This window comes from Sturnira hondurensis, unplaced genomic scaffold, assembly GCF_014824575.4.
Source record: "Sturnira hondurensis isolate 20B ecotype Veracruz unplaced genomic scaffold, ASM1482457v3 Scaffold0014302, whole genome shotgun sequence".
Taxonomy (NCBI): domain Eukaryota; kingdom Metazoa; phylum Chordata; class Mammalia; order Chiroptera; family Phyllostomidae; genus Sturnira; species Sturnira hondurensis.
The window spans coordinates 1,316,715-1,331,861 of NW_028086933.1; the positions used below are offsets into that span (position 1 = coordinate 1,316,715).

At 37.1% G+C, this 15,147-nt stretch overlaps 1 protein-coding gene across 1 annotated transcript in view; it reads left to right on the forward strand.

Annotated features, from left to right (window-relative positions):
• The window catches only part of CTNNA3 (catenin alpha 3), a 1,522,505-nt gene that overhangs the window by 934,217 nt on the left and 573,141 nt on the right, over positions 1-15,147 (forward strand). The window contains exon 10 of the mRNA XM_037062679.1: positions 14,122-14,214. Coding sequence (XP_036918574.1) covers positions 14,122-14,214 — 93 coding nt within the window. The remainder of the gene's footprint in view (positions 1-14,121; positions 14,215-15,147) is intronic.

The window sequence follows — 15,147 nt, forward strand, 5'->3', positions numbered from 1 at the left end:
AAACTGCTCTCTGACCAGTTGCCCATTCGCCCTCCACTTGCTTCTCCATACCTTCAGCAATACTAGGTAGTAGCAAACTTCTAAATTATTATAATACAAATAACAAAAATGTAATTTTATTAGTTAAATTTCCTGCCTCTTAGATCAAGCGATAGATTGGAAAATTTGTAATGTAATTATCAGTCATTGTATTTCATATGTGAAGTATCTATTTAAATATTTTGTCTTCTTTAAAATAAACTTTCTTATCAATGTTTTAGAAGGTGTTTATGCCTTATGGATAATAATCCCCCTTGGATTAATATATATAACACATATTTCTGCCCATTTTTTGGATTTTGACTCTTAGATTTTCATCAGTTTGAAATTTTAAAAAATGTTGTGCAGTCATATATTCCAGTCTTTTACACACATGGAATTTCCCCACCTCACCCATTGTATCCCATTGAGTCATCACTGTTATCTTTTCCATTGCTCTTTAAAACAAAATTGTGTGTTTTAATGATCACTCATTATAGTCTTCTTTACTTTTCTCTTTTTTAAATCATCTTTGCTCGCCTATCATGGGTACATTAAAATTAACTTCAGTTCAACTTAGATCTATTAAATTAATAAATAAATTTAGGGAGAGTTGACATTTTATTTCATAATATTGACTATTTCTTTCTAAAAATATGATATTTCTTTTCACTTATTCAGTCATTCTTGTATGTCATTAAGTAAAATGTGATATCTGTACATATGCATACAAAGATATGTGCATATAAAATATAGTTGTGCCTATTTCTAGTAAGTACATATGCTATGAAATTTATAACTTTAGTCGCTATTATTGAAGAGACATCGTGTCACTGAAACTTTTCTTTTCATTCTAGCTGATACACAGGAAAGTAATATATATTATTCATCCTGTATAGAGCTGTGTTAGTTAATACTCAGCATTTTATATAATTGTCTTACATTTTCTAGATAGACAGTTTTGTCACCTGAGAATATGTTTTCTTTTTCTTTACGATATTTGCAGGTATCATTTTTTAGGTTCATTTACATTGACTAGAACTTTCTGTAAATTATTGATTAACCTCAGTGACAGTGGGAAAGCCTTCTTAAGTTTTGAGCATGGTATTTGCTTTAAGTTTCTGGAATTTGACCTATTTCAATTAAGAATGATTCCTTGTATTAGTTTACTAAGGTCTTTTTGATTTGTTTAGTTTTGCTTTGCTTTAGTAAGAATAGACATAAAACTATTATTAAATGCTTTTCTAAAATTTGTTGAAATATAGTAAAATATGCAATTTTATGGTTTGCTTTCTCAATCTTAAGATCTTGGTTTATTTCTAAAATAAACTACATTTTCTTGCTCTATTATTATTCTTTTACTACATAGATTTAATTTGTTATTATTTTACTTAGGCAGTTTATATTTAAATTAATAACCAAATTGCCTGATAACTCTATCCCCTCTCTAAGTCCTGTGTAATTTTTTAATCAGGTTACATAGCAGTAAAATAAAATTATTGAAATGGGAGAGGGCAAAAGAAATCAAATAATCCACTCCTCCTCTTGTAGATGGATAGCCAAAGACAGACGCAAATGCTTGCATTAGCAAAACTGTATCAGAGACCAGATTGTGTGATTTAAGATTTATAAAGTTTGGGAGGCAGCTTGAGATGCAAAGGCCAAGAAAACATGAAGCTCCTTGATAATATTTGTTTTCATGAAATATCCTGAGCACAGTTGTGCCTGTGAGATTCACCTGCCTCTAATTACCTGTTGTATAAAAACGAGAGTTTTATTCTTGTACTTCTTCATGTATTTTCTTAAATAAGTAGTGTTTTTTGAGATTTGCTTTCATCGTCTTTGACTTCTCTGGCAGTTTCCCGCCCACATCAATATTTGTTACTTGATGACATTGTTTCCTTTCAGGTGCACAATCAATATTTGTTACTTGATGACATTGTTTCCTTTCACCTTGCCATGCACTTTTATGGTACAATTCTATTAATTAAATATTCTACAAAATTCATACTTCATGGTCACTTCTTGTTACTACATGTAGCTGCAGAGCCTACAGGAGATTTTACCAGGAGAAATGGAAGCACTGGCTCCTTTAGTAGAGGTCACCTTGATGCCCAGGGGAGGAGGCTGCAGACCCCCTGCTGTGTGTCTCAGACTCAGCCCCAGCCTCTGAGCTGGACTTTCTTGTAAAGAAAGCAAGTGTTCATCTCTGCAGGAGACACTAAAGCTCCTGGGTTTGCTGAAGGGAGTTCCCGCACCTCTTTCCATCTGCCATGCTTACCAGCATTCGGCAGCTAGCTTGGGCCCTTTGAAAAGTTGTTTTACTTGATTAAAAATAAATTAACTAAGAACTAACCTGGGAACTTTTCTGTTATTCCCAATGTGATAGCTTAAGTGAAAGTAAAACTTGAAAGAAGCTGCCCCCTAGGCTTTGTTCAGTACGATGACCAGACAAGAAGGAAAGGATGTCACTTTTCTTTGAAGTCCAGCTTTCTAAGCCTTTGTGGAATATAGCAAATGGATTTCAAAGGGAAATTTCATTCCTCTTTCTTGCTTGTCCTGAATTTCTGCTGCTGTCTCCTCCCTCTAACCTCCATTTTTCTTTCTTTCTTTGAGGATGATACGTTCTTAAGCATACTAATTTATGCACTTATACATTTATTCAGTCACTGAAAAAGTATTTGACTACCTTGTATCAGGTACTAGGAACTGAAGGTCCAGTGATGAGCTCACAAGGGTGAAGCTCCTGCTCTTACAAAGAGAGGAGATAGTCACTCATCAAATAATCTCCTCGGGGAATGTTAGTTACAAACTGAGAATCATGCTGTGAAGCAAAACCCTGAACTGAGTAGAGAAGGGATCCGGGGTAGGTGGGACAGGGGGCTGCTGTGTTGGTGAAAAATTGCGCTAGGAATTACTTTGGAGCAGAAATTTGATGGATATCTGATGCGGACACTGGCTCACAGTGTCTGCGTCATTATGGATGAAATGAGACATTCACACAGACTACCTGTGGAGGGTGGAGGAAAAGGGCAGGCATGGCTTCTCTCTCAAGGGGAGCAAAAGCTGCAGCCCCTGCTGTGACTGGCCTTTATTGGGTGCCGGTCCTCATTTACTATGCACAGGCTGCTTTAGGTGGTTACCTTTTACAGAAAACAAAGGAGCCAGTGCTGCTAATCACATCACAGAAGAGGGATATTTGCAAATGAAAAGGGCAAAAGTGGTTGAACGGGTTACACTAGTCCTTGGAAGGTATAGCATGGATTTTAGGAAGTTACTTTGCAGTAAATGTTTGCCACTGGGGGCTGGGCCCATGCCACATAGAATGGTCTCCTACAGATATCAGTTAAGCAGGTATAAGTGGTAGAAGGGTGGCAGTGAGGAAGGAGGAGGAGCACATTCTGGGCTAAAGAAAACAGCATGTGCAAATGTCCTGTGGCAGAAGGAAGCATGGATGTCTGAAAGGTTGGTATCTATGAAGCAAATTGATAATAATAATAACTATGCGTGAGAAGTTCGTAGCAAACTATATAGGACCTTTTAGGAAATACGATAAGGTGTGTGGATGGGGAAATAATAGTAGGGGAGTCAAATTTGTTATTTGAAAAAAATCTGTCAGTTGAAGTATGATGAGAGAAGTATTAGAGAGAAGGCACAGTGGCTAGGAATGAAAGCTAAGACTATACACAAGATTTGAAAGAAAAAAAACAACACTAACACTGAATTTGACAAGGATGGGGAACTTGAAAAGTAGATAATACAAAAGATGTGTGAGAGGTAAAATGGAAAGAAATGCATAGACATAGGAATGGGAGAGCGAGTCCTGTCCAGGCAGCCTCTAGCTCTCTACTTTGGGACATAAGCCACATGGAGTCACATTCCTAAGTCTATACTAGTCACCAGGCTAGTGTGACCATCATCATTCCTCCCAAATAACTCTAAGAACGGCCCTCGGTGTGGCTGAATCGATGAATAATTTCAGGATTACTCATTCCACCTCTCGGTGTTTGTTTTTTGAGATTATTTTCTTGAAACGTTCTCTTCTTCCAGTCTTTATGACATTGGAGTATTGCAGGTAACCTTCTCTCTCTTTGGCCATCATCGGGTTATTTTGTTCTATCTGACTGATAAATATGAGTGTCTTAGGTAAGCTTCTAAGAAGGTTTGCTCCTTGCACAATCACATCCAATGGTCATTGTTAATCTAGTGACTTCCTGATTAATACCCACTGTAGATCCCTCCTGGCTACACTTCACAGCTACATACCTAACTACTCACCAGTGGGATATCTCAATGGCACCTGGAACTCAAAGTGTCTAGTTCAACTCTGGATACCTCCTACCGACCTGAAGAATTTTTAGTGCTGCTTGCATCGGTGATTTTGGTCAGTGACTTACAATGTTTCTACTTACTAATGCGTCCAAATGACATGGGCCTTTCCTCACTCTTCATGCCTCTTCTTAGGGTTTTGTGAACCTTGTCATTATCCAAATTCAGAAAGAAATTGAAGTCTCCTTTTCAAACACCAAGTTAAAAATAAAGAACTGATTTCGGCTGTATTGTTTCTGTACCCAAATGAACAAAGTCTGCTTGTGTTCATTTGTTTCTTTGCTGCAGATGTGTTCGATTTTGCTGTTCCCAGTAAATAGCCACAGTCACACAGAAATCACCTCTGGACAATTAAGTCTGATGACTCAAGGGCCTTCTTTTCTCAAGAATTCTTCATTTAAAGCTCGAAGTAGTGATACTTGCCTTTATGCTCATAATAATGATAAGTAGGAACTTTTCTTTTTTTGGTAAGGAAGGGGCAGAGGAAGAACACAGCTTTCAATGAGTAAATTAGGTTGTCATAAGGCCTGTAAAAATAACAGTTCATTGAACATATTAGTTTTCGATGCAACAGAAAATCATTTCTATTCATGACAACTCATTTTCTAGATAGGCAAATTGCTATTTTCATTTATTTGCATGGACTAAATATTATTTTAAGGTACTTTACTTGCTGAAAAATAATTTTTTAAAAGAGCATATCATCGTTTTTGCCCTCTAATGGCTCACCATCTGAAAGGTACATAAGTGTGTCTAGGAAAAATAAAATGTGCGCTCCATTGTCGGGGTATGGAAGGTAGAGGTGTGAATTCTGAGTTGGGGCGTCTGAAAAGGGTTTATGGAGGAGAAGACATTTGACTGAGGCCTTGATGTGTAAGTATGAATTGAAAAGAGCCTGCGAAAGAATGATTTTCAGACAGAATGGACAGCTCACAAAAGGATACACCCCAAAATTAAAAAAAATTATTTCCCTCAAGCATTGGATGTTCTTTTGTACCTGATACGTAAAGCATTCTAATAGACATTGAAGAATTCGATATTTAAGAGAAGACAAGTAGAAACACATTTATCTGCACGTATAGGAACTGAACTAAATACCCGCTTCTCTGCGTCTACACCTGATATTAGGGTATTCAGGTAGCCTAAGGCAGGTATTTGATGAGATGGTTCATCCCACTAAATGGATATGGTTTTGTATTGCTAGCTTTTAATTTTGCCGAAAGTAACATTCTGAAATTAGTATATAATTGGTGTGCAAGTGTCTGGTTTAGTGCTAAAATCGTTTATGGTTGCATGCAAGATAAAATGAATTTAAGTAGAAAACAAGAGAGTTCATTGGAAGATACTAGGAAGTGCACTAGTAAAGACAGGATGAGAGATGGCTCATTCTGGGCAGGAACAAGGACTGGTCCAGGACTCGGGGCTGTACGGAGTATTGGCCAGGCCAGGCTGGAGTTAGGAGATGACTAGGAGCCTTGATTAAGAGCCATACCAGCACTTCACACCACTTGCCTAGAGTAGGAGAGAACAATTCTCCGAAGGGAAATCATGGTATTATTGCCAGAAGGAAAAATGGATTCTGGGTAAAAGGCCAGAAATTTCTCTTACACTTGATTTTCTTGGTTTTTTTTTGTATATTTTTATTTTAAACTTATCTCTATTTGCTATAGACTAAATGCTTGTGTCCCCCCAAATTAATATGCTGAAATTCTAAACTCCAAGGTTTTGAAAGGTGGGGCTTTAGGGAGGTGATAAAGTCCTGAGTGAAAAACCCACTTCAGAAGTGGGGTGGGTGCCCTTGTAAAAGAGGCCTTGGGGAGAGCCTTCACCTCTTCTGCCATGTGAGGTGACAGCTAGTGGCACAGGTCCTCTGTGAAAGAGGAGGCCGACATGCATCAGACTCCGACTCTACCGGCACCTTGATCTTAGACTTCCCAGCCTCTGGAGCTGCCAGAAATAAGTTCCATTGTTTATAAGCTAACCAGTGTGGCATTTCTGGTAGAGTATCCTGAATGACTAAGCACTATTTCTTAGGTATTAGTATAAGTCATTTTCCTTGTCTTTAATTTGTGAAGGATTTTCTTTTTTTAAAATATTTTATTTATTTATCTTTAGAGGGGAAGGGGAGAAGGAGAGAAATATCAATGTATGGTTGCCTCTCATGAGGCCCCCACTGGGAACTGGCCTGCAACCCAGGCATGCGCCCTGACTGGGAATCGAACCACAATCGTGTGGTTCGCAGGCCCGTGCTCAATCCACTGAGCTACATCAGCCAGGGCTTTAATTTGTGAAGGATTTTCTATGACTTCTTAGCCTCTCCAATACTTTTTCAGGTCGTAACTCTTGTAGATTTTTTCTCCCTTATGTTAATCTTCAGGAGAGTGTATCTTCCCAAACATATGGAAATCAACCCAAAGTCTGAATGTGTATCTGTTTTTCTGTGTGTGCGTGTGTGTTTCTTTTGAGAGATGGGGTATCAGAATCACTTGGAGAACTTTTCAAAATAAAATGAGACATACCTTACACTGCACCCCCCACCTTCTACTTGTAGACTTGCTTAACATATTAGAATATTTGGCAGAAGAGACACGGTCTTTTCTTTTTAATAGTCATTTACTGGTGATTCTATTATAACCATCATATAATTCACCCCATAAATTGAGGACCACTGCTGTAGACTTTCTATGGGCCCAATCTTACTCCTCTTATATTTAACATTCTGGATTCTATGACCACTGTGAGAACATTGTTGAGAAAAGATTTTACTCCAATATAAGGAAGAACCTTTTAACTTACATAACTGCACTTTTCCCACAAAGGTTGTGCAGGCTGCCCTTCACAACCGTAAATTGCCTGTCCCTAAAAGTGTTTGCACAGGAGTTGCACAACCATGTGGCAGAAAGAAATACGAATAACCATGAGATGGTGACCTTTCCCATTGAGAGCTAGGATACACTGTGACATCATATTAACATTAGTTATGTGTAAACAATAAATATGCTACAATGGAAATCTCACTGAACATCAAACTTTTCTTCATGTTCTTAATAAATCATATCATAGGTAAATTTAAGTATGAGAACTCTTCAGTGACAAGGCTGATGGATATATGGTAAGAAGCTGCCCAAATGGTGAGCTCCTCCCTGNGACCTTTCCCATTGAGAGCTAGGATACACTGTGACATCATATTAACATTAGTTATGTGTAAACAATAAATATGCTACAATGGAAATCTCACTGAACATCAAACTTTTCTTCATGTTCTTAATAAATCATATCATAGGTAAATTTAAGTATGAGAACTCTTCAGTGACAAGGTTGATCGATATATGGTAAGAAGCTGCCCAAATGGTGAGCTCCTCCCTGAGATTTCAATAGTATGACAATGTTAAAATATAGCATATTTTTGTGTTCAATACTCTTTACCAGATCAGAAAAAGGTGATGATGAAAAGCACAGTTAAGCCTATGGCATGATAGACTGATGTAAAGGTGACTGAGAAAATCCCCAGTCCTCCTATATCTTTTGTATTGCTTTCCATGGCTCCACCATTATTGAGTCATTCTTTTGGGGAAGTTATGGCCACCTCCAAGATCTGATGGAGAGTGAGAGACAGACTAGTCTACCTGGCAGGATTCTACAAGGCCAAGTTCTAGAGCAAAGAATTTCTCACTTGAGATGATAAGTTAGGGAATGAATGGTACCATGTTCTATGCTAAGTGAAAGGATAGCAAGCACATATAAAACTGGCTGTAATACAAAATCTGGTCTAGGAACCAGGAAAACAAGGATAAACATCAACAGGATGATAATAGATTCATTCAAGGATGGGTGTTTACAACTTTTTAAAATAGATCATATAGTGTAGTGAACTTCTTCACGTTTAAAGGCTCTAGAAAAGACATACATATTAAAGGACAGAAGAACTGGTGACAAGGAGAGAGGCTCACGAGGAGGGTGGTGATAGAAAATCAACACATCACAGTTGTCAATGTGCAGAACAGAGTTTATTCTTGTATTATTATAATCATAGCTGCATGTTTTTTCCCATACAAATAGCTGTAAGCCTACTTTTTCCCAGTCCCATATTTTATGATGTAGTTTAATCTTGTATAAAAATGACAAAACATTATGTTCTAGTTTCTTTTTAAAATATATTTGTCAATTTATCGTAGTGCTTTTGGTTTCATTTATTTAGGATAATTTAGAGTCTGCTTTTCTTGTTTTTGGCTAAAAGTATAGCTCCACATCAGTAAAAAAGTCTGGTCAGTCATTTCAGTGCAGGTACAATTGTGAACACTTTATTTTTTGTGTGTGTGTGTGTGTCAAATAAGTAATTAATTGTTATTGTTGATTTCAATGAATCAAGATTATGTATTTTTTCTGATAACCACAAACACTATACAAAAACAGTATAGATAAAAAGTTAACACAGAAGAAAACAAAAGATAAAATCATCTCAAGTAATCTAAAAGGAAGAAAGGAAAAGTCATTTTGTTTCACACATTTCTTTTTTTAATTTTTATTATTGTTATTCAAGTACTGTTGTCTGCATTTCCCCCCCCACCACTCCCCTCCAGCCCAGCCATCCTCCCCTCACACCCTTGATCCTACCCCGTTTTGGCTTGTTCATGTGTCGTCCTTTATATACGTTCCTCCGTGACCCCCCTCCTACTTTCCGCCTCTCATCCCCACCCACCTCTCTTCTGGTTACTGTCAGTTTGTGCTTTATTTCAGTGTCTCTGGTTATTTGATATAGCAACAAGAAAAATAAAGTACCCAGGAATAAACCTAATGAAGGCTTTAAAAGACCTACACTCAGAAAACTACACAACACTGAAGAAGGAAATTAAGGAAGACACTAATGAAAACATGTACCATGTTCATGGATTGGAAGAATTAACATCATCAAAATGTCCATACTATCCAAAGCAATTTATAGATTCAACGCAATCCCTATTAAAATATCAATGAGATATTTCACAGATGCAGAACAAACATTTCAAAAATTTATATGGAACCATAAAAGATCCTAAATAGCCGCAGCAATTTTGAGGAAGAAGAACAAAGTAGCAGGGATCACAATCTCTGGTATCAAACTATATTACAAGGCCACAGTAATCAAAGCAGTCTGGTACTGTCATAGGAACACTTTAATTCCTGGTGGCATAAAGAACACAGACATTTTCCTGGTTAACAGTCTCCCATCATTGATTGGACTGAGTGTGTTTCTTCTCCTTATTTGGCGTTTTCCTCCTATCTGTGCAATAGAAAAGTCCAGAAATTAGTCAAAGGTCAAAAACTGGTGACCAATGAACTGAAGGCAGCCAACAGACTGTCAGTTTGGTCAAGGCAGTGAGTTTTTCCTTTTATTTCATCTTCTTTGGATGACCTCAAACACCTTTAGGTAGGGCACGCACTCTCATGGGGCCCCACCACTCTACCCCAACAGAGTCACATCCAGACTCCAGTTTGTATTCCCTGCACGAGTCCTAAAAACATTTGACTTTGTGACCCTAGGATTAGACATTTTGTTAAATTTCTTTATGCTTCTAAGATTATAATTCAAAAAACCTCTTCAGAGAATGAATGTTCTTTTCCAACCCAATTAGCAGAGATATGGACGGCCGGAAAGGAGAATCATGCCATGTATTAGGGCTGCCAGCTCTCAGGCCATCTCCCTACACTATCTCCTTTAATCCCCAGTGCACCCCAGGGAGGCACGTGTGCTCGCACCTATGTTCCAGGTGACAAAACAGGCTTGGAGAAGGTCCCATCTTGCCCACAGTCAGAAAGCCTATGAATTGTGAGAAGTACGTTCCAACCCACACCTGCTTATCTTGAAAGCCTTCCCATGCCATGGTGCCGCTAACTGGGCAGAGACTGTCCACACAGATCCCTCAGACACAGAAGCTTTTCACAGGCTTTTGAAACACTGTCAAAGTTGGATGTACAGAAGGTGTCCCAATATCTCAAACTGTTTTACAAAATATTTTGTGTGCATGTTGCTTTCTTTGACTAGTAGGGAATTGCCTTCCTGCTGCCAAAGAGCCCCACAAAATTTAGAAATGATTATTATTGGAGGAAACTTGGCTTTCATTTACACATGGATACGACTTTGGAAAATATGTCACAAATCACTGAAATTAGAAATGTAAAGAGATTTTACTTCTATCACATTTTTTTCTTTGTTTTGTCACACAGTATACCTCTTTCATGAGTTTGGATTTGTATAAAATATTATTAAAATTCTATGTTACTTAATCTGGAAGTAATACTTCTTGGTTTATCTAGAAAGTTCACCTGACAGAATAGTTTTGGTAAAGAAAAGTTCAGGTATGTCTGAGTAAAAGAAAACAGTAGTAATATGATCATTAATTGAGTATTAATGATCATTGACATGATCATTAATTTAGTCATTGAGTTTTTTAAAACTTAAATCTGCCATAGAAAATATAGTTAACAATGTTGTAGTAACTATCTAGAATGCCAGGTAGGCACTTGAACTACCAGAGGGAACACTTTGTAACCAAATGAATGTCTATCTGCAGTGCTGGACACCTGATTAATTAACACAGAATAGTGTCCAATGCAAGCTGTAATTAAAAAAATAAAATAATAAGAAACAAAAAATACAAAGAGATCCAACAATAAAGGCAGAAGCCCCACCTCAATGTTCCTCTCATAATTTCTTTTCTGGCCAGATGTACATGAAGTTACCAACAGTTTGAATTCAGTCCAGCTTTGCTTTGCTATTAAATTTATTCAAAGAAAAAGGAAAATATTGCTTTTGAACACAAGCGTTGGAACATCCAAGCAACAATGGTGCTGACATTAGAGCCATTTAACTTTCCTTTACAACCTGGAGGGTGGACATAAATAATTTGAAATGACAATAGATGACAAAATTAAAAATCCCAAATGTAGTGGTATAAGCATAACTTATGGAAATATAGAGGCAAATGATCAGAATAACTGAAAAAGCGGGAAATGATTGACCCTGAAGAATAGGGTTTAGGGCTGTTGTTTCATGATGTAAGGGATTGCTATTGTTCTATGTAAACCTTGCAATACTATTTTTTAAAACTAAGTACAGATAATTAATGATAAAAATAAAGTCAATGGGGGTGGGTAGGATTGAGTGTGGGAGGTGGGGGTGGGTGGGGTGGGGGGAGTGGTGTGGGGAAAATGGGGACGACTGTAGTTGAAAAACAAAAATAAATAAAAAATGATAAAAATAAAATTTTATCTACATTTAAAAAGTGAACTCTGCTAATATGAAGAGAAACTTTGTGTTTAGGATGATTTCCCTGTTACATTGGTCACAGAACTGCTGCAGGATAAGCATGGTGACCAAGAAATGTCCCGAAGGAGATATCAATTTTTTAATGGGAAGAAAGAGAGAGAGAAGGAGAGAGAGAGAGAGAGAGAGAGATGGTACATTAAAAATAAATAAGTAGGTATATGGGGCACCTTTTTGTAATTTTAAAATTTAGGATTAACCAGCATCCTTCTAATTTGACCAAAATAGTGCACCAATGATATTTTTTTTACTCAGTGCTCACCTTCATGGACAGATATTTTCTGCAAATGCAGAGCAAATTATCATAGGTATATTAAAGCAATTAGGCTGCTGAATTTCACTGTCTGTGAATAAGACGTGGGGTGGGGAGAGAGGCACAGAAACTGCTGCCCTTTTCCAGTAATTCACAAATGAGCTAATTATATGTCAGATATAAAAGTTGAGGCATCGTGACCTTCAAGTCAACAAAAGACCTTTTCAAGTAAGTCATTTCCATGTACATTTAATAAAGTGAACAATGCCCTTCACAGTGAAATAATGTATGGCTCTTATTTCATTATATGTAAATGGAAACCAAAGAGTTGTTTCACTGTTGACATGTAAACAAAAACTATAAATCCGTTTAGTGACATTCTTCAATACTGATCCTCAGATGTGTCTGCTGTTTGTCCCACTACATGCTGCTGACATGTGGTTTCTCTGTAGCTAAATGCATTTTGGACTTGAGCAGTAAAAACTACACTGTATTAAAGTAGACAATAATAATACTTTGCCCTGGCTGGTGTAGCTCAGTGCATTGTACAAGGGCTGTGAACCAAAGGTGAACCAAAAGGGTCACCAGTTCGATTCCCAGTCAGGGCACATGCCTGGATTGTGGGCCAGGTCCCCGGTATGGGGCATGTCAGAGGCAACCTCACATTGATAGTTCTCTCCCTTTCTTCCCCTTTCTCTAAAAATGAATAAATAAAAATAAAAAAAAATAAAGTAGACAATAATTAAAAAAGACACTAGGTATGTTAGAGAAATAATTGTTAGAACAGCAAACTCCTAGTGGTGATAAAGACAATGATGTGGCCCTGGCTGGAGTAGCTCAGTAGATTGAGCCTGGGCTTGTGAATGAAAGGATCATGGTTCGATTCCCAGTTAGGGCACATGCCTGGGTTGCAGGCCAGTTCCCAGCAGGGGATGCATGAGAAGCAACCATACATTGATATTTCTCTCCCTCTCTCCTTCCTTTTCCCTCTAAAGATAAATAAATAAAATCTTTAAAAAAAAAGACAATGATGTGTTTTGCAGGTCTTAGAAACATAACTGTGTACTAATCCCCTGCTACCAAGAGGAATGTTTTTTTTGTTTTTTTTTTATTTTTTTAAATTTAACTCTTGTTCAAGTACAGTTTTCTTTCTTGTATTCCCAGCCTTGCCCTCCCCCAGTGCTCCCCACCTCCCTCCCATCTCTGCCCCCCACCTTAGTGATTGTCCATGTGTCCTTTATACTTGTTCATGTGAGTACTTCCCCTTTTCCCCTGTGATTCTCTCCCCTCTCCCCTCTAGACCCTGTCAGCACGTTCTGTGTTTCAGTGTCTTTGGTTACATTTTGCTTGCTTGTTTGTTTTGTTGTTTAGATTCCTGTTAAAGGTGATATCATATGGTATTTGTCTTTCACTGCCTGGCTTAAGAGGAATGTTGATAACTTGAGGGTCAAAGAAAAGAAGAGAATCTCATACTCTTTCCCATGGCTCTTTCATGATATAAAGAAAGTATTTGTAAATATTGAACTTAGGTAATGGACATAAAGTAATTATTTAAAAGAGCATCCATTTCACTGGAAGAGTGGAAGTTTTAAAAGCAATAACGTATAAAGGAATTCGAGTGTCTTGAATGCTTGAATCAAACAGGCTGCTAATGTCAGCCCAGGAAGTTGTCCTGGAAAGTCAAGAAAGGGAAGAAGATTTAATTGTCTTGTATTTGTCCAGCTTTGTAGTATATTTGATGCTGAATAAGACATAAATAAAGATATAGTGATTCTTAATTCAACTTAAGTAGGCATAATAAACCTCTGGGAAATAATAAATCAATTACAAACTTAAAATAAACCACAATCCTATGAGACTCCAAGAACTTATTAGCATTCAATTCACAGATACATTTTTTCAGTCCCATAGGAAACTGTAATACTTAACATCTCATTTTGGATTAGACATTGGTACCATGAGATCATATAGAGTTTACTGATTCAGTCACCAGTTGTTCCTTTTGTTTTAAACAATTTTATAGGGCCCTTTGTTGTTATTTGTTTTAATATATTCTTTGAATACTTTTATCAAACAGATACCACTGGCATCTTTGAAGTAGGGTGTTCATTACTGAGACTTTCAATGTGTGCATATATGTGCTTGTTTAAGATAACAGCTGTTTCTGCAATTCCTTGATAATCTGAAATAATTTTTGTTATTTTGGATTGTATTTAAGGTGGCAAATCTTGCTTGTTCCATGTCAACAAATGAAGATGGGATTAAAATTGTCAAAGTTGCTGCCAATCACCTGGAAACTTTGTGTCCACAGGTATGATGACTAAGTCACTGCGTCTTTCACTAAACCAGCTAAAAAATTATATACAACACTTCAGACTTTTAAACACATAGAAAGATATTTAAATATTTATTTTAAACACAGAAGATAACTTATCTTAAGGTCATGGTTTATTCTTTACAAAGCACCTGGTTCTTCTAACACTCCCTAAGGACCCATACCAGAATCTTGTAAGAAGAAGGTATAGTTTGAAATGAAAGCAGTGCTTTGTCCAACAAATTTTATTTATTTTAGTCATTATTTATTTTGAAACTTCAAATTTAATTAAAGAAATGCCATTTTTGCCCATTTTATTAAAAGAAGGTGCAGGTGTCAAAAAAGCCAAGAAATGTTTTCCTGTCTGCAATTCTGTTTTTGAAATCTGAAGAGAAACACATCTTTAGGGAACTGTTTCTAGATGACTAGTTATCTTGAAGCTGTGAATCAAGATACACATAAGGAAAATCTCACCTTGTCTTAGAAAAAGCAGGAAATAATATGGATGATTACTTCCTAAAAAAAAACCACACATGTTATAAGGATGTGACATATGACAATGATTAGAGACTTCAAATCCTTGGACATCTGCTGAGATTCTCATTTTACTAAAAGTGTTAAACTCTTGATTTGCCTTGCTGACAATTTCATCTCTAAGAATATTGAGGAAATGGTAAGAGAGACTGTTTCTTTGGACTTACATTGATTAACAAGTAAGAATTTGCTGCACAAGTGGAATCCAGAGAATCTTCAACTGAGACCTCGCCACTGATGTCAGTTTTTACTGAGGTCCTACAGGGAACAGAGTTCTACAATGAGGTCTCTAAGGGGGCGGGACCACTTACCCTCCCCTCAGCAGTGCCTGAAAGATCTTTTTTCTCCACATAGTGACCGGCACTTGATGCCCTCATTTTTGAAAACATCTTTATG